The sequence below is a fragment of the Physeter macrocephalus genome, chromosome 9, assembly GCF_002837175.3.
Source record: "Physeter macrocephalus isolate SW-GA chromosome 9, ASM283717v5, whole genome shotgun sequence".
Classification (NCBI taxonomy): Eukaryota; Metazoa; Chordata; class Mammalia; order Artiodactyla; family Physeteridae; genus Physeter; species Physeter macrocephalus.
The window spans coordinates 81,042,714-81,063,435 of record NC_041222.1 but is presented as its reverse complement, the minus strand read 5'-3'; the positions used below and the strand labels follow the sequence as shown (position 1 = coordinate 81,063,435).

General features: G+C 37.4%; 1 protein-coding gene across 4 annotated transcripts in view; it reads right to left on the bottom strand.

Moving 5' to 3' along the window:
- Window positions 1-4,381: 4,381 nt before the first annotated feature.
- Window positions 4,382-20,722, bottom strand: part of ERCC6L2 (ERCC excision repair 6 like 2) — a 149,618-nt gene continuing 133,277 nt past the window's right edge. For 3 of the 4 annotated variants that reach the window (XM_024132883.3, XM_024132882.3, XM_028494119.2), the window contains exons 18-19: window positions 11,791-11,972; window positions 4,382-5,468 (exon numbers count right to left, since the gene is read on the bottom strand). In XM_024132883.3, the coding sequence (XP_023988651.1) occupies window positions 4,496-5,468; window positions 11,791-11,972 (1,155 nt within the window). In that variant the 3' untranslated portion in view covers window positions 4,382-4,495. The remainder of the gene's footprint in view (window positions 5,469-11,790; window positions 11,973-20,722) is intronic. The other variant, XM_028494120.2, reaches the window with a different exon arrangement.

The window sequence follows — 20,722 nt, the reverse complement described above, 5'->3', positions numbered from 1 at the left end:
TGACAAGAGGACTCACCGGAGTTTCCTTAGAGATGTATAGGAAATTCCAAGATTTCCTATACATCCAAGATGCACACTTTCCCCCTTGCTTAAACATATACACAATATAAATTGAGTTTCAGTTATTTCTTTCAATGAGAGGAAGGGGCCCAAAAAGACATCTGTAGAAAGAGGCATTCTTGATTTTTAACTATGAGAGAAAGCAGTACAAAACCAAGAATGTCCACTGGGCATTATCCATGTCAGTGACATAGGGCATGATGCTCATAGAAATAAGATTGGTCTTAAATTTGGAAATTTAGGGGATAAATATTAGCACAAAAATTGTTAACCTATGGTAAAAATAAATAAATAAAGTACTTTTGGTAAAGTTTAATCAGAGAAACAATTCTGTGTGTGGGTATTTTTATGGAAACATAACAACCACTTTGGGGCCTAAAAAAAATACAGGATGGCTCCAGTGTGAGCTCAGTTGCATGTCCACTGGTTTCACGTGGGTTGGGGGCTCACTGGAGAGGTCAAGTGAGTCCTGTCCAGCAACAAAATCTCAGATAAAACATTAACATATCAGAATTATTGTGAAACTTTAAAAATAAAAATGGGTATCTATGCTGAATCCTACACCTTCTGAACTAGAATCTTCTGGGGAGGGACCTGGGCACCCGTGTGTGGAAAAGCCTCTGCAGGTAGTTCTAACTTGCCACTTCAGGGCTGGGGACCACACAGACTTAGACTTCTGAAGGGAAGGTCAGTCTGAGTCTCTCCCCCTAGGGCAGAGAGTAAACACCGAAATGGCTGTTTTCATACTTAATACTCTGCAAGATCCTGTGAGGCAACGGTGTTCTTTCCACCTGCCACAAACACCACATGAACCCAGCACTGGGGGAGGTGTGGAGACAGGGCAGTGCATGGGGCTGTCACCCAGGGCAAATACAGTGTCACCAGTGCCAAGACCTGTTCCTCAGCTTAAGAACCTTCCCTTTAAGGCCCTCCAGAAGCGCTGGGTGGACGATGCTTTGCAAAAGAAGGCGGGGACAGAACTGGGAAACAAGATCACATCAGTGATGATAAAATGAGAATTAGGTGAGGATCCTAAAAAGTGCTCTGCACTCTGGGCTCTTTGAAGGCAGATGCATCTTATAGGATCTTACAGGTTCACTGACATCCTTGGTGGGTTCGAGACCCACTGTTAACTGGGTTTATGACATAGTGACCGTGGAGCTCTATTGCCTCATATGTGAAAAATGACCTTTGAGGCAGGCAGTGAACCCATTCTTTTCGATTTTATAGACTAGTAAATGTCAAAACTTTTGGGAACTGACATATGGTTATCAACTTTTATATCAAGTAAGGACAATGAAATAGGCGAAAAACTATGATATGCTATCATTTCATAAAAGATGACTATTTTATATCATAAAGGAAGGATAACTTCAGAATCTTAAAACTGCACACTCAACTTTAAAAACAACCCTATACTGTCCTTGGCTTTCTCATTTTCTATGGATTGATGAAAAGTTTATCACCAACTCTCTCTGCAAACTAAGGCTCTTTCACCTTGAACACTTAGGGGCAGCTGTACTGCTTGCAGATGATGTTAGTTTAGTCAAAGAAGTGGTTTCAGGGCTTGAAGGGAACTCTGAAGAGTTCAAGTGCAATAGTCTCACAGTATCTTGCCTCAGTTTCCAATATTGGTAATTATGTTTTGAGTGCTAGCAGCCAGAAACTCTATTGTTGCTTTGAAGAGAAGTAAAAAATACAGATTGTGGCAAACAGAATCATGGAAACTTGAAGTTGGAAGATTTTTTAGCAATGATCTCATCCCTGTCGTTTTCAAACTAATACTCCATGGAGCCACAGTGGTGCTGCTTGATCAACAGACCTCCATTTTAATTGTTATAAATAATTGAGCCTCTAATTACGGTAGAGTTCGTTTGCTTAAAAAAATGCTTGACCACTACCGATCCAGTCCATCTCAAATTTGAAGGGGAAACTGATGCTGAAAGAAACCCTGGGATTTGCCTGTGGTCACCTTCTTAGTTGGGAGAACTTGGTGGCATGACACTAGTGGAGTGGGGAAGGAAGGATTCTTATTACAGTGTCTTGTTCTCACATTCATCAATAGTTGAACCAAATCTTCCCACTGCTCCACTGCAAGGAAGGTCAACCCTTACAGTTACCCTTCGGGAACGTTCTGACTGGCTCCTTTCTATACTGAACCTCATACTCTGCTTGGCAAACCATTCCTACATAATTATGACAAACATTTCACTGACATCTGTTGGAAACTAATTTTTAAACTCCAGATCTGTACTTTTGCTCCCATTTTGACCAGCACTGATAAAAATCTAAAATTAAATAGCATTTAATTACATTTGAAGAGTATAGAGCTAATATTTGTATGAACATCATTTTATGTTTCTAAGGTCATGTCTATGTAAAAAAATTAAAAGGTACTTTATTTTATGAAAGATACACTTTGATTAAAATGACTGAACTCTACTGTCTGATAAACTGAGATGAAGATGCTTTCTTTCTGAGCTCCTCATACAGCTGACCCCACAGCAGTCTAACAACATTTATATGTCAAGTCTATCACACACTGCACAGCACATTCATTCTGTAGCAAGCTCCTGTGGTGAAATGTAGCATCTAATAAGTCTGGACACAATTCAGCTGCGAGCAGCGAAAAAAAAAAAAAAAAAAAAAAAAAGACAAAGTCTATATAACCTAAAACAGAATTTTTGAACTGTGGTTCCCAGTCATTAGTGGGTCATGAAATCAACTTAGTCGGTTATGAAAGCATTAGAAAACATACACAAGAGCCAAAAGTGCAATAGAAGAGAAAATACCAAAATAAGTTGCATGCCTTAAGGGTAAATATTATTTCATAAACATTTTATTTCATTCATATATATGTATTAACACATGTACTGGGTCATGAAATAATATCTATTTCACAGCTCTCAACACTGGGCTAGAGAAAAACATACTTGGCCATTCAGTCCCTTAAGAAAAGATTTTCTCTCTTTTTTTCCCCATTTCTGAGCAATGGCTCCACACTGCGATGGCTGGGTATGCCAAAGGACCCCTCCCCTCAATACAGTAACAATTCACAGTGATCTCTGAGCACCCCCATTTCCTGGTTCACTGCTATTTTCTGGACATTTCCTCCCATCATAGCCCTGCCGGTTCAACTGAGGGAGAGTTGCCAGTGTATCTGCGTGTGGGTCAGTAGAAGCCTCAGGTCCTGCTACCATGTGCCAGGCATGATGCCAGGGGCTTTACAGACCCGACTCTTTATACATATGGTTTCCTTTGTTTTACTGGTAGCAGTGCCTCACCTGTACATCTCGAGCTCCTAGCACAGCACCCATAGGGGCTGAGTGAATGTTTCCAAATAAGTGAATTCAACAACAAGCACATTCCATTAGTTATAAACTATATAAGTTCAACAAAATATGAGTTTTAAATAAAATCAAATGTTTACTCATTTATTCATACTTTTAAAAGTGCAAAAGTACTATACAAAGCTTTATATAGTTGTACAAAAAGTTGATGCATTGGTGTTCTGCGGCTAATGATAATAATTGTATTACTTCAGTATCATATATCATAAAGTTATACAAATTAACCCTTTGATTTTTTTTTTTTTTTTTTGCGGTACGTGGGCCTCTCACTGTTGTGGCCTCTCCCGTTGCGGAGCACAGGCTCCGGACGCGCAGGCCCAGCGGCCATGGCTCATGGCCCCAGCTGCTCCGCGGCATGTGGGATCTTCCCGGACCGGGGCACGAACCTGTGTCCCCTGCCATCGGCAGGCGGACTCTCAACCACTGCACCACCAGGGAAGCCCTAACCCTTTGATTTTGAGCAGTTTATAAGCTTACTATTTTAATACACATCATGTATTCAGTACTAGTTATTACTTTTGTATAAATAATTTCTTAATAGTAGTACATGATACTGAGAGAAAATAAAACAGTTAATAATTTTCCAAATGGTAGTAAGAAAGAAACTCATTAGTATACATTTGATTTGGGGGGCGTGAGCATAATTTGGCCTAGGACTTAAGGAATCTAGGAGAGTGAAACAAAGCTTTTTTAAACTGGAAGGACACTCATGTGGATCAAGTTCAAGCCCTTCATCTTTCATATTAGGAAATGGCTGCACACCAGGCTAAATGACTTATCTAAGGTCACATAATTATACAATAAGAGAGATACCCCAGGTCTCCTGATAACAAATCCAGAATATTTTCCATTTCATAAAAGAGGTTTATACTATAATACAATCATATTTTTTTAAAAGATCAAATCAGCTATCAAAGAAAACCAATACATGATAACATTTTAGACTTAAAAAGAAAACCCTAGAGCAAGAGTTTATTAAAAATATATGTTGACAACTGTGTAACATAATTTGTGTGGAATACAGTGTTGTAAACATTGATGGCAGAAGTTCATTGGTTGTAGTTATTTATTTGTGTGTTTATGTATTACTCTTGTGTATTAGTTGTGCTTTCATCTGTATCACTGGAGTTAAATTTTTTCCACAAAAATTTCTCATTTGATTTCCAAAGAGGAGCTTCAAGATCCTCTTTCCTTTTGGAGGATGCAGCAGAAGGCACTTTTTCACACAGAGTCTCTATTACTGCCAAGTCGGTGAGTTTACCAAGACTCTCGTCATTCTGTTCATTCAAGATGTCCCAGAAATCTTTTGGTCTCTGTTTTGCTTTCTCCATGGGCCCTGAAAGAACTTTCTTTGGCAGTCGTGTGGGACTGTTCCCGTGACTTTTAAAGAGGTCATCAAGAATAGAGGTGTCACCAAGTAAGCTTACCACAGAAGTGTTTTCTAACACTGGATTTTCTATCTTTTTGTTTTCCACTTTGAAAAGGGGTCCATTTCTTGAAACACCCAATCCTGTGATATCCTGTCGTTTTTTCATGGTATTTTCCAACTTTTCCAACTCATACGCTCCAGACTTACTGCTCAGGAAACAGGATGCTACAGTATCTTTGGATGCTTGGCTGTTTTTCCCATTGTTCGTCTCTTGGGTAGAGCTTACAGGTAATTTCTTAGTTTCCACATCATTAGAAAGCACCTCTTCTCTATAGAAACTGTGATTTCGAAACTTAATTGATTTTTCTTTATATATTTTTGGGCTGCAAATTTGAGAAAAATTTTTGGTAGAATTTTTAAATGACAAAGTTACAGAATCTGACACCCTTTCTTTTATAAGAGACTCTCTTTTTTCAGACAGATTCCTGACTCTCTCTCCTTCCTCATAGGCAGATTTAATGAATTCTGAAGGGGAATCCACAAAAAATTCTTTTACCTCTGGATACTGAGAAGCATAAAAGTCTCTTAGCATTTTCTGTCGTTCCTCTGATGCGGTATTAGTTATATGTTTAGCAAATTCCTTTACAGAAGACAACTTAAAATAAGAAGCCATTTCTTCAAATTGTTTCCTGAAGATTTAATGAACAAAACCAGTGGTTATTTTTATTACATTTTATTTTTAAAGAGCTTGTCTTCAGTGTTATGCTACGTAGGAACAAAGCAATGTAATCGTATTCCTTTAGCATATATTAGCTTAATTCCACAATGAACATGCATTTTGCACTTAGGAGAATGTGATCTCTTTCCTTACACTACTGAAAAATTCTAGCTCATGAAATTACCAGCTTTTTAAGTTATTCTAACTTATACTATCAGGTATTTCCTGGGAATTGTGTGATCCCAGCATGCTGCTACTCCAGTCAGCCAATTTATGACTTACATGAGAATCATAATTTATATAATCTGTATTTCGAAATCTATATTGCATTGAAGATCCATGAAATAAAATTGTCAAAGAAGGGTCTTAATAAATAGAAAAGAGAAAATGCTGAAAAATTAAGACAGGAATGTTTTTCATCTATCTCCTCTTTTCTCCTTCCACAAATATCGATACAATATAGAAATTTCACACAACTTTTTGATGAGCCTAAAGGAAAGTTCTAAACTGATAAACCTAGATTCTTTTTCAGTATTGATCTGACTTCAGTATAGATAACTAAACTAATAAGTCAGATGCTATTTGAAGAAATGTGTTTTGGTTTTAGTATAAGATATTAATAAAAGCTGTTATATGCATGTGTGAGGAAATGAGCCTTCTGAAACCCTGCTAAGATGGAAGTGGAAAGGTTGTTTAGGAACCCTGGGCACTAGACTCTCCTTTCCCTAGGTGAGGGTTCTATGGACTGAACTGTATCCTCCCCCAACATTTGTAAGTTGAAGCCCTAAACCCCAGTGTGACTGTATTTGGAGCCTTTAGGAGGTAATTAAGGTTAAAAGAGGTCATAAAAAGTCACCAGAGAGCTCTCTCTCTGCCATGAAAGGACACAGTGAGAAGATGGCCATCTGCACGCCAGGGAGAGAGCTCTCACCAGGAACTAAATCAGCTGGCACCCTGATCTTGGACTTCCCAGGCTCCAGTACTGTGAGAAGTAAATTTCTGTCTTTTAAGCCACAGTCTGTGGTATTCTGTTATAGCAGCCCGAGCAGACTAAGACGGGCTAAGAGGGTATTTGGTTTGCTGATGGATGCTGAGTTTAGGCCATGAGTCAGGAGAGCCCAATGCTTATAAATGTTCTTTTAAACAAAAGCCATAGATAGTGCTGCAGCGTATGATTAAAAGTCCCCAAATTGTAGAATTATATCTATTTTTATATAATATTTCCTTACAACATTCATTTATCCACTCAACAAATATTTATAGAGCCCTCTTATTTGCTAGGCACTGTAAAAGAAACTATACAACAGTGAACAAACCCCAGTTCCCTGTCTTCAAGGAGTTTATAGTCTAGTTGGGGGAGACAGATACATGAAAATCAAACCAGAAGGGAGTGATAAACCCCATGATGGACGTAAATACGGCACCCTGTTGGCATCCACAGAAGGGGTACCTAAGCCAGTGATTGGTAGTGGGCAAGGTGGCAGGGAAGGCTTCCCTGCTGTCACCACATGCCAGTTAGGTAAAGATGAGCCAGGAAGCCTTCTAGGGAGAGAGGGAACGTGCCCGGGCCCAGTTCCAAGAAGACTTGGTGCACAAAGGGGCAAGAGAATCAGCCAAGAAAAAGGCTGAAAATCATGAGGGATCCGTATGCCAATTTCAGAAGTTTGAATTTTATCCTGTATACAACAGAGAATCCTGAGGATAAAAAATGATTTTTTTAAATGTATGTAACCAGGAGCTTTATTTAAAGCCACTATTATTTTTGCCACTCAGACCAGGTTATATAAGGTTTGTGTTTCCTTTGATTTTAGTGGCAATCCATGCTGCAAATTCATGACTTTCTTTTGTGGCTTCAGATGAGTACCCTGGCTTCTAGTCCTCACCACACTGGTCCTGTTACTTGTTCCAAATCCAGGTACTATCTATGCCTGATCAACAGCCACTCTCATTGCTAACAGAATAGTTAATAACACGAAAACAAGTTTCCAAATTTCTGTCCTGGATATGGCCAATGTTCTTTGTTGGAAAGCAACAAGTATGTTCTTAAAAGGTTGCAGTTTTAACTTCACATGAAGTGATGAAGTGTCATTATTTTGTGTATTAATCATCTCTGAATCATTTTCATGGCCTTTCTCATAAATATTTGTGCTGTGAAGATTAAGTTATTGGCAGGGTTACAGGCTGATGCCTTTTATTCATCCAAGACTTGGTAGTGTTTCAGCAGTTGCCAAAGTACTTTCACCTTTGCTGTGCTGACCTCACCCATGACCCTGCAAATCTGTCACCTCTGGGAGGAGAGGTGCTTCAGACCTTATTCTACCTGAGTAGTATGCAAGTAAACTGGGCTGTGTGGTTGCCCTTTACAGGTGAGCTATGATTACAATTCATTTTATTTTTGCCTTCTAAACTTGCTTTTGTAATTCTTGGTCTTTCTAAACACTCAACGAATTGCAAGGTACAACCAGGGGATATAAGCTAGCCACCACTTTGTGAAGAAAATTTTGTAGATACTCATAATCCATTTAGAGAAAGGGGCAGTGGTGGGGCAAAGGAAATCAAAGTTAGGTATCTTTCAGTCTTTCAGCAAGTGTATCAAGAGTATTTATGTATCACGGAAAAAATTCAATTTTTCTCCTTTTTTCTCGAGGAACTGAAGGAGAAGGGATGGAACACAGCTAAAACCATGTTCTTTCTGCCTAAGCTTTCTGAAGTGAAGGTGGGACTGAAACTTCATTCAGATAATCCATGGGGCTACAGCATAGTACAAATTCTTGATTCACATAAAGTAGGATGGTTAGCATGAAAGAGGTGCTAGCAGTTTGGACACCGATCCCTAGTTCAGATGTTGGCATTCTAATATTAGACACCCTTCACCTTTTTATTTAGCATGAGGCATTTATCCCTAGGATAAGTAGAGAAAAAAAAAAGAGGCAAAAACTAATCACTGTTAATACTTTTATTTTTATATACAGTGCTAAAGGGAATAAGATGCTTGTGCTTAAAGGCTGGTAAAATGTATATGGTTGGTCTCCTAGCAAAAATAATTGCCCAAAGAAAACTACCCGCAATTTACCCAAAATCATTGTTGTAAATCTGTTTGTGAGGAGTTGTGTTGCTGTAGCAGTGTGGGGTGTTCACCTTTGTGGGCAACGGTGGGCAGCTGAGAGGCGTGCTCCAATCTGCTACACCAGCACCCGAGGAGCTAAGGGACAGGTTGCCTGGGAGTTGGCAAAACCCGAGGGAAGCATCTGGAACACGCAGAGCAACCACCATTTTCCTATCGTCCGTAGAAGTCGTCAGGACCAACTGGACCACGCCTCCTCTCCCTGCCTACCTCAGCACTACTTCTCAGTTACACATAACCACTGGCTTCTCATTCCCCTGCTGCTAGTCTCTACATCCCTGATCTAATCCAATCCCCCATCCTTCCAGACCATTCCTCGGTGCCCCTGGAACCAGGCTATGATCGACTAACTCTCCTGTGTCTTTTACCCAAGGGGCCCTCTGTCTCCTCCTGATACTGCCTCCCCACTGCAGCCCTCACAAGTCAAGATCTTATACCTCACATCCTTAAACCTCAGGGTTCATGCTTCCCATTGCAGCTTCCAGATCATTTTTTCTTAAAAACTCCTTCTCCTCTTAAAGGTTTAAGCTATCCAGCTTAACCATTCTCACCCCCACCCCCACCTTGTTAACTGACTTTCTAGTTGCTTCCTGATAGTGACTGAACACCCAAGATCCTGGATTAATGTTGCTTCCTTTCCCATCTCCTGCCATCATTCCTGATAACATCAGTATCCATGTGGATGTCCCACCCAACTCCTGGCCCACCAGTTTCTTGACCTCACCTCCACAGACTCGATTCCATGTTAGGCCCCTATTCCCAAAGTCATATACCACTAATGTCATTACCATTAACTGCACAGCCTCCAAATCCCTGAATTCAATCATATCATGCTCCAGTTCAACTGCTCAATTATCCCAATGACAACAATGCTGGAATATACCCTTCATCTCATCAAGTCCTCCAATTTGCTGACTCTTCTGCTTTCTCACTAACATCAGCCTCCCCTTTTCGAGCTTATGTTCAATTTTACAATCGCTTCTTTGCAAACATCCTTTAGCTTCCTTGCTTCTCTCTCCTTCTCCTGGTAACTCAGCTGTTTCCCTATTCTGTGTCTGCAAATGAACAACTGAAGCTTGCTGAATGAAGTCTGCACAACTGCACAGATGGTTTTACTGGAATTACTCTCAAATAGGAACTTAACATCACCCAGGAAGTCTAGCCCCACTAAGCTTGCTTTCCCACTTTATGACTTCCACTAATGACTTCTTTCATAATTTCTCTCTCCCCAAATCTCTTTCCCTCTGTACTGATGACTTTAATTCTCAATTAATTGAGGAAATATCACTGTATCTGTGCCCTTCTTTATCCCTTTCTCTTAATACTTCTCAAAGGCTAGATCTTCGCCTGTGGTCTGGATCCCACCCTCTCCTGCCTCCAGGAATTCACTTTTTCTGTTGTCACCTCTCTGGCATGATCTCTTTTTTTCCTATTAGTCTTTTTCCTCAACACACAAACAGGTTCTATTATCTTCCCAACTTAAAAACAAACTATACTTCATCCCACAGCGCCCTCCAGCTACTGCTAGTCTCCACATCCAAACTTAAGGAGCAGTCCCAGGGGCTTGCCTCTCACTGCTCGCCCACCTCACCCTGGCATCTGCCTACTTCTACTGCTCATGGAAAGGTGACCAAAGAGTTCTTCAGCTCCAGGGGCTTTCCCACTTCTGATTCTGGTTCTCAGCAACAGTCAATAAAGTTAAGTGTTCCCTCCTTTTTGAAACTCTCACTTGTTTTGTACTTTAGGACCTGGCACTGGGCCTCCTACCCAGTAGGCCAGTCACTCTCCAGGCTCAGTACTGGGGCTTCTCCTCTCCTCTCTGTGTTCTGTTCCTAGGCTGTTCACACAGTCTATGGCTATAAAAACTATCTGTAATCTATTTATAATCTCTATGTTGATAACTTCCAAATTTAGACCTCCAATCTCCAAATCTCAGAGTAGCATATCCACTGCCCATGTGACATTTCCCTATATCCTCAAATTTAATATGAGCAAAAGAGAACTCTTGATTTTTTTTTTTACTCCAAACTTGTGTCTCTCCTAGTTTTCCCCATTCAGTGAATCCAGTCTGCTGCTTAAGGCAGAAAATTGGGAGTAATCCTGTCTTCTCCCCTTCGCAAAAACCAGTTCAACATCAAACTGAATTTATCCATTCGGCTCTGTCTCCATGGCAACTACTCTATTGCAAACCACCATCACCTAGTTCCTTATGGTTTCCCCTAGTCCACTCTGCCCTCTTCCATGCAGAAGTTGGAAAAATCTTTTAGAAACACACATCAGATCATGTCATGCTTCAACAGCTTTCTACTGCAGTTGGAACAAAATCCAAATTCTTTTCTATAATCTACAAGGCTTGGCATGCTCCAGCCCCATCTATGTCTCTCCCTTCATCTCATGCCATTCTCTGCTTGATTTATTATGCACTAAGTACACCAGTCTTCTCTCAAAACCTCCTCCCTCTTCAGAAAGTTCTTACTTTGGTTCTTTGCCTCATTATCCTTCAGGTCTTAACTTAAATGTCACTCGTATAGAGAAGTCTTCCCTGACTACCTAGTAGAAAGGGAGTTATATCCCTCCCAATCCCATTATTCTCTATAAAGGAGGCCTGTCTACATTTTCCTATAACACACCATTTTATAATTATTTATAAGTTTTTTTACTTTTGAAAATTTTATAGTTTGATGCCAACCCCCATCCCACTGTACTGTAAGATCTATGTCTCTTTTTTTACACTGTATATTTAGCACCTAGCACAATGCCTGAGTGCATATTAGATGCTCAATAAATACTCAATGAGTGAATGAATATAATGCACTTAAGTATTTCATTTATATAAAATAATTTCATTTTTTTATCAATTTGGGGATTAGCCTTCTTGAAACACTAAAACATTTGGGGATTTTTTTTTTTTTTTTTGGCCGTGCTGCGTGGCTTTTGGGATCTTAGTTCCCCGACCAGGGGAACCCAGGCCACCGCAGTGAAAGTGCTCTAACCACTGGACCACCAGGGAATTCTGGGATTTATTTTTTAAAGTGTACAAATTCATATTTCTCTGAAATATTCAGATGCCAGGTATAGTTAAAATTCAAATAATTTGTGTATTTTACTAGGTAGTTAAATTTCTTTTGAGAATCATTCATAAAGTCCAATGTTGTTATAGATGACATACCTGCGGATCCCTTTTGGTGTTTCTCCAATTATGAAGGTGGTCTGGCCTGTTCGGTAGACATTTTTCTTCTTCTGGCTTACAGGGTGTGAAATGTAAAGAGGAAAGGAAATGCTGCCTTCACTTGGTTGTTGGCATTCCTTTGTATGTGTCGATGTATCTCCCTTCATTTTTTCCTTATATGTCTGAAAAAAGGATGAAAGCAAAAACTCTGAAAAAACAGTCATTTTTGGTCAAATAAGGAGACGGTCTTACTTTTTCCTGGTATTCTTTACAATCTAGTATATCATATTCTCCAAGTGATATCACTGTCAGATCTTGTTAGATCTTTAAAAAGATATTACTTGTAGCAGTAATGCGATGTTTCTCTTTTCACTGTTTAAGATATATGCTAAAGATATACCTTTCTTAAAGATACAATAAAAGTAATGGTAATATGATGTTTCTACTGTCAAGACTATGGGTATACAGATACACATGCTGGCATCCACTCTCCTAAACAAGGATAAAAATTAATGATTATATAAATAATGGCATAAAAACGGGATATTTAAAATTTTTAATTCAGCAATTTCTCTCAATATTATTAAGCAGACTTTCAGTTATTTAATCTTATATAAGTAGTCAAACTTTTAAGAAATAACAACCTTTATATAATAATGCAATACACTAGTTTTGTAAATCCTACTTCAATCTCCAGTGGGTTGCAAGAATTACTTAGTGATTGTTAAGATGTTAACTAGAGGTGGTTGAAATTACAGATAGAATCATATTTATTTTACAGACTAAGGGTGTCTTGCATAACACAAATTGTTAAAAATAGTGAGTCAAGAAAAAAATAATTTTAAACTGTATGGTTCCATTTTCCCTGACAAATGGTAAGGTGAGTATGTGGAAAGTCCCCATCTTATTCCAAAAAGAGAAATACTGGATGCAATTTGACAACAACAAAATTATATTTGAGCTCAAAAGTAAGAAAGGAAAATCTCTAGATGCCAAAACCAAGTAACACAGTGGTAGTGGGAGCTGAAGCTCAGCAGCCCCAGGGATAGGGTCCAAAGTTCTAGTCTGCAGGATTCCATGTGTAGAGGGAAAATGGAAATGATTTAACTCTCTGAATTGAAAAACAAACAAACAAAATAAAAACACAGCAGGAATTAAATGGATATCCAGTTTTCAAATTAAAGCTAGGAAAGCCCAAACTGGGGGCACAGGATAGAAACGAGCAGGCTCCCTTGTTACTCTAGATAGAAGCACTGGTGAAAACATGGAATGCCCAGCCTGTGCCATTTGTGGAATCTGATTTTGTAGCACTTGCATTGTATGGAAAAATCTAAGCTAAAAACCAACATAAAAAACTGGCCCAGAACCAGTGAAAACCATAGATCTCAATGAGGGGTGAATACAAAAATATAACATAGGAACACTTTTTAAATCTAGAGAATACTTGTGATTCCAATGTGGAGGGGGGAAAAAGAGTTCAGGTAAAAATTATAAAGAACATACAAAGCCCAGTGCCATGAAAGTGGACAGATACAACAAATGTGAGAATCCATATCGGAGGAATTATGGATAACAAAGCGATCTGAAAGAGACTTTAAATCATTAGCATATCCAGAAAGATAAAGGAAGAACTGGGTATTGTAAAATACCAGATCTGAGAAAGAGCCAAATACAAATTCTAGAAAAGAAATATAGGTTTGAAAAAAAATAGACATAGAAACAAACTTAAAATATGGGTTAAGGAGCAGGCTACACAGCCTTACAATGATAGTTGATAAATTGGTAGAGTAAAATTACTCAGAATGCTAGGCAGAGAGAGAGAGAGAGAGAGAGAGAGAGAAAGAAAGAAAGAAAGGAGGGAAGGAGGGAAGAAAGGAAGAAAGGAGGAAAGGAAGGAGGAAAGGAGGAAAGGAAGGAAGGAAGAAAGGAAAGAAGGAAGATGAAAGAAAGAAAGAAAGAAAGAAAGAAGGAAGGAAAGAAAGGAAGACAGACAAGAAAGAAAAATTAAGAGACAGAAGACATGGCAGAAAACATACCAAAATTTCTAAATTATTAGAAGGAGATAACAGAAAATAGAAGAGATAATGTCAAAGAAGTAATGGCAGAGAATTGAAGAAGGCATGAATCTTCAAACTAAAAAACTGAGAGAGAATCTTTAGTGTGAAAAATGAAAATAAATCTGTACCTTGTTATTTCACAGATAAAGAGAATATCTTAAAAACTATCAGAGAAAAATAAGCTATCCCACAAAGAAATAATAATCAAACTAAAGGCAGATTTCTCATTACCACTACCACCATCACCACCACCAAGAAAAGATAATGAGAGTATCTTCAACATGCTAGGAGAAAAAAAATGTCAGCCTAGAATTCTAAACCCAGTTATACTATCACTTAAGAAATTTGCAGGCATACAAATACTATAAAACACAGATTAGTAACTGTCAATGAGACAGTGATTTTTTCTTTTACAGGAGTTCAGTGGGATTGAAGTGGCACATATCACTGAATGTCGGTAGGGAATGGCTTTCATTCCACAAATATTTACTAAGCACCTATTACGTTCCTGCCACCATGCTATGCAGTTGAGAACAAAAATATTTACATATACAAAGAGGCCCCTACTCTTAAGGGGCTTAAAAAAGCTGAGCCCCCCCTTCCCTTTTTAGTTTTTTCTGTTTTTAAAACAAATCATTTATCTCTTTAATTTATACTCAAGTTCATTTTATTGAAATAAACTGAACAAAAGACATAATTATATGTTCTTTAATAGCAAACCATTTCTAATGAAAAGAAATTGACTTCTTCAAAATCTAGTGTGACTCACGTGGACAAACACAAAATGCCAGGTTGCCATTTTGAACCAGGGCTTTGCTTCAGTCAGTAATGCTGAAAGTACTTTCCTCAAAGACATCATTTCTTAAATCTTAAAACATTATTAACAAAGAGACGAAAATGCTGATCTTTAAAGATAAATTTGAAAGAGATATGATGCATTTATTTTATATCACAAGAAAACACGATGAATGTTAAAAGTTCTTAATAAAATAGCTCATAATCTTTGATGATTCCCAAGAAATAATTATCCATTATTATAAGGAGGGATGGGAATGTTTACATGGGGATAAAGGGAGTAAACCGAAACAGAAGGAATGGGGCCAACCAAGAACATTCCCTCCTCATATACTGCAATTTCTGAAGCCATGGAGAAAGCATGCCAGGCCATGGAAATTTTCAATTATTTACATGATTACTCTGGGTCTTTCTGACCCTGGCAGCATTACAAAGCTCATATTTCAAACAGATACATTTTTTCTTAAGCTGGTTTTACAAATTCTTCAGGAAAATTCAACTTTTCTATTCATAGCTATCAGACATGTGGATCTTTAATTTATGCCAAATATTATACACTTAAAAACTTGATTATTTTAGATAATAATAAAAAGAGAAAAGCATTTTTTCTCTCACATTGGCTCAATATCCCATCTTTTACTTAAAAAAAAAACTGGGTTCAGATTTCCATTTTAGTAGGGTAGTTTAACACTTTCTGAAACAAGGCTGTGAAACAAAATTTTGTTTACTAATTATTTTAATAAACATTTTGATGCCCTTGTTATAAAAGCTGGTTTCACTATTTATAGTAAAATAGTATCTTTTACACTAGCTGATATAAGGAAAATAGTGACAGTGCAGTTGCAATTGAAGGGACAGTTATAATTTATTATAAAGCAAAGTAGCGGCCAAGATGAAAAGATTGCAGACCATGTGAAATTGGACGCAAACTCTTTCACTACCACTTATGTCAAAGTTGGGAAGTCATATGACACTGAGGCAACACTATGAAGCAGCAATAGTAATGAAGGGTCAAGTAATGAAAAATTCAGTAAAAATGAGCTGGATTAGGAAATTAAAAGATAACATTATTGCTCCTTAATATTACGGTAGAGGGTGAGATTGCTTGCTCAAGAAAGCAAAGTAAACCCACTCTTCTTTCCACCAGAGAACAGAATGGCCAACAACTGGAACACTATGTCTGTATCTGATAGGAAATTTTGAGATCATAACATGAAGAAACCAGAAAGCCCAGTTTCTGTAAAAGCCCCTAATTGCTCCTTTTTCCTAGAAAGTTTCTTCTAAATTATCCAAGATTTGCTTTGAGAAATTACTTCTATACTCCGTGATTCTGATGAAGGTTTCCTTCCTCTTAAGATTTATGGTTATAATGATAAGGAGGGAATTATGGAGACAAGAACTTTGTACAGTATTTGTACAGTATAAATATGACTGCTAATTTATAACTTAGTAATTGCTATGTTCATGATTATCTTCATAAATTATTGGATATTGTTAGGTATTTCTACTATGGTATATTTATGAAAGTAATCAAGTTCAACTTATGGAATCTTTATTAAAAATAAAACTTAGTAAGTGTAAAGAGTGTAGTAATTATTTCTAAATAACATAAACATACAGTTAAAAGATCCATTTGATGATGAGATTAATTGAATGGAAATGTGAGGTTACTTAAGAAGCTGAATTTATCAGAGAATATTGAAATAATAATCCTAATTTATGAGTGGTAATATGTCTTTCTCCTTTGGACATATATGCACTATGTGGAGCAGCCAGTTGAACATTGTAAAAGTAGAGGAAAACCCTCCCCCTTCAGAGTTAAACAGGTCTAAAAAGGTAAAAGGTCAGCCATGGCTAATTATGTTAAGTCCTAATCTGATTTATATAATTAAACATTTAAAACGTAACATGTTATTGTCAGAAAAGTAAATATTTGTCATTAAAAATAAAATTCGGAATATAAAAAATTATTTAATTCAACAAAAACATTAAACATATATTATTTCTATAAATGGTAATTGTTTTAATATATTTTGGCCAAAACAGTCTCCTCACCTATCCACAATCAAATGTTTAATGTGGAAATGGCTCACTTCAAAGACTTCATAAATAACTGCTTTTTTAAAAATTGAAGTATAGTTCATTTACAATATTATATTAGTTTTAGGTGTACAACATAGTAATTCAATATTTTTATAGATTATACTCCATTATTATTAAATTATTACATTATTATAAAACAAAGGCTGTATTTCCCTATGCTGCATAGTAGTATATCATGAACATCTGCTTTGACTTAATTTTGATAAAGTTATAAAATCATTATTCATTTTTCTAATGTCTCTATAAAATATATTTAAAAATACATCATAAAATTACTATTTAAACGTGTGTAAAGTATACAGTCTGCAAAATAAAAGCTATAATTTTAAGTTGTAAAAGATATACATTAGGATTGCAATAAAGAAGAGGGCACTTTTGTAGGGAAAAATTTCTTCTTTTAGAGTAGCCAAAATGAATTTACACTAGACCTTGTCAACTGTACATAATCTAGTACAACTTATTTCTTACTGTAAACTTTTAGGTTTATATTGGTTCTAGAAGGAAAGTTTATCTTTAGATCAATAGTATGAGACATTCAAATGACCTTTGATAATAAATACTTTCTTTTTCCTTTGGACCCAAAGTGTACTGTCTGTATTTCAAGGCATTAGACCTAAGCCAAATAGCAATATTAATAGCAATAGCCAATTAAAATATTGAACCAGTAGTTATTTTTTAAAAGATATAACTGAAAAAAGATAAGGTATATATAGATTTTCAATATGAAAGAGTAAGAAAAAATAAAACTGACTCTTAAAAAGTTTGCAGATAAAAATCTTTGATGTCAGTGTACTGAGAAAAGGAAAAAAGGGAATATTCCCCCTACCTCACAGCCATATTACATTAGCATTTTTCTTTTTTCTCTGCTACACATGAAATTTATATTTATATAATAGAAAACTTCATTGGAATAGCGCACAGAATGTTTAAGGAAAAAAACCCTCTTTCTTTGAAGTAAAAAATAATTTCGGAGGCAAATTACTAAAGAACTATAGAGGGCGCCTAGGTAGGAATAGTAAGGAAATGAGAAAAGTTGATAGGAATCAGTTTTTCCCATACGCACCCACCTGTGGGCAACAAATGGGGCAGGAAACATTACAATCCAGGAGACTGAGTTTCAAAAACAACCATGAACAGCCTCTAGTTCCCATTTTGGCATGAGAAACACTATTGTAATCTCTACCATCTTTCTAAATCTCTTTGGGGCTAATTACTGGAGACACAGCCATAGCTGGTACAGATAATGCTGATTCCTTTTCCTCTGCTCATCTGTATCCCCCACAAGTAGAGGAAGCTTGGAGGGGGACAATGTACAATGAAGAACAGCCTGATAGGATGGGTAGCCTGTCTATGATAGGCTACCAGGATGTAGTGAAATCTTTATTAAGCAATTTTGGAATGGATCTGTCTGCTGAGCTGATTTCTCTAGAAAACACCTTACAGAGGATATACCAGAACAAAGAGCAATGTATATTTAACAGCCACATTCACTGTTTTTTCCATAACTGGATGATCAGCCTTGATTAGTCACTGAGAAAACTGGAAACCAGGGAAGAGATTTTCAAAGGCAGTGGAAGGTCCCAATGGTTCTGACTTGTTGAGAAGCCTGAGTTTGGATTCTAAGATCACCAGAGGATCTGCCCATCACAGGAAAGCTCTTTGGTTTACACCTTGCTCCTGAGAAAAGCACAGAGCTTCACAAGCCAGTCTATGGTCACAGCCACAAGTGGGCACACCGTGTAGTCAAAGCCCCTCACATTGGCCTGATCACACCAACTTTGCCATAAAGACTAAAAAAAAATCAAGTGCTCTTTCATTTTTTGTCTTCATTAAACCTTAAATAGTTAAGTCTGAGAGGCAGCAATGCTTTTGTTTACACATCTGTTCAAACAAAAGATTAAAAAGAAATCTCTCTTTGGGTAAGGGCCAAACCCTATAAACACATAAAAAGTCATAAACTTGCTTGTCTTTGCAAAGCAGGGAATCAGGAGTACCATAAAGACATATAGCACATGTAAATAAATTCTTTCAAATGGCATCTGAGAGTCTAAAAGGACAAAGACCTTTAAGGATCTTTTCACAAGTGTGAAAAACCCCTTATCTTTGAAGTAATCATTCAAGATTTCTGCCTGGAGGTAGGAAATATTACTGTAAATGCAGTTTTCCAACACTCAACAAAAACCTAAGGCAACTGTGAGGTACCCCTGAATTGTCTTCACTCAGCCTCTGGAGAAAAGCCAGCTGGTTAGAGGACCCACCACGAATATACACTGAAGTATAATTTTCTGCATATGTTTAAAAATGTCATTCAAGTCTGAAAAAACAAACACTTAGATTCAAATCTAAAACATTTTTTTTTTTGATGGTGAAGGGAGATTAAAGTTTGTAATTATGGTTCTCTTTTCCTCCTGGAAGGAGTAACCATTACAATTCAGTTTTTTATATATATAGATATATATTTTCTTTTTTGATAGTACTTTGCTTGCTGAGTGAGCCACAAAAGGACAATATTGGCTTCCCTGAGCCTAGCTTCCTTTTTTTGTGCACAACAGTCCATTTCTCATTGTACAAGAAACTCATCTATCTAAAGGAACAAAGTGATAGACTCGGGAGTGCAGGTGAATACTGTGTGGCACACACTACAAACAGAAATACAAAAGCCCTATCTCCTTGGGATCTGGGAACATGAAGGCAGTGCCACAGCAGTCAACCTGGGGGAAAAGGCCAGGTGAGATGGTGGCAACTACCTTTAAAAAAGCCTGCAGACCAGCAACAGGGAGTGTTGGCTCATATTCCCTCAGTCCTTCATGGGAGGGTGGTCAGGGAGTAAATTCCCCTTAATACCTCCTACAGACAAAGGCAAGGCCTTTTGGGGTAGCTGTCTGAGCACTGGACTCAGTACCACAAGCCCTGGTTTCTACCAGTCTTTTTAGGATCTCCCGTAAGTAGTAATGAATAGGTCCTTGGCATCTTGAGCCCTGACTCAATTTTAAATCTTTACATATATTATTTATATTACTGCAAAAATGTCTCTAAAGACTACTTCAAGGTCCTATACTAAATAATACCTGTCAGTGAAAAGATCACGGAAGGGTGGTGCTGATGGAAAAATTTTAATTAAAATCTTTCTTGGCAGGCACCCACCCCTGCTTGACTTTCCAGTGGCTGGCACTTCCACGGGGAGCTTAGGCTCTCACTTCCTTCCTCCAGGCCTCCAGCTGGAGTAAGTGTAGGCTTCTATGCAGGCTGATTCAGTGACAAGGCCATCGATGGCTCTTCAGTGTCTAGGGAAGAACATTTCAAGCACCCTGCCACAAATAACACCGGGACATTAACTAGTTGTGAAGTTGGATGCAGATTATTGTTAATAATAAAGTACTGAAATCTGTGAATAATTCTCCTTTTTAGTAAATTAGAGTGGATTTCCTATAACCACATCATTTTCACTCTCTTCTATTCTGATATGCTTTCTTGAGTCATGCAGAAGAGGAAGTAAAGCTTTCCCACAGAGAAAGGCCAACTGAAAGTATGTTCCACTAGAACTGAATTTAATGATCAAGTGACCCCTTCTTATGGTCTAAGATGGCAGTTCTGAAACTTTTAGGTCTCAGGACACCTTTACACTTTAAAAATTACTGAGGACGCCAAAGAGATTTTGTTTATGTAGGTTATATCTATTGAAAGTTTAAAATAATTAAATAACTCTTTACCAGCAAAAAAGTTTATATTTTCCAAGGCAAACAAACAAAAAATTAGCCAGAAGAGTGGCTACGTATTACATTTTTGCAAATGTCTTTAATAGCTGGCTTAATAAAAGACAGCTGGATTCTCATATCTTCTTCTGCTGCAACAATGCTGTTTTAGTTGGCGTATATGAAGAAAATCAGCCTCATAGAGATACGTAGTTGAAAAAGGGCAGAATATTTTCATAGCCTTTTCAGATAATTGTAGATATTCTTTTTTTTTTTTTTTTTTTT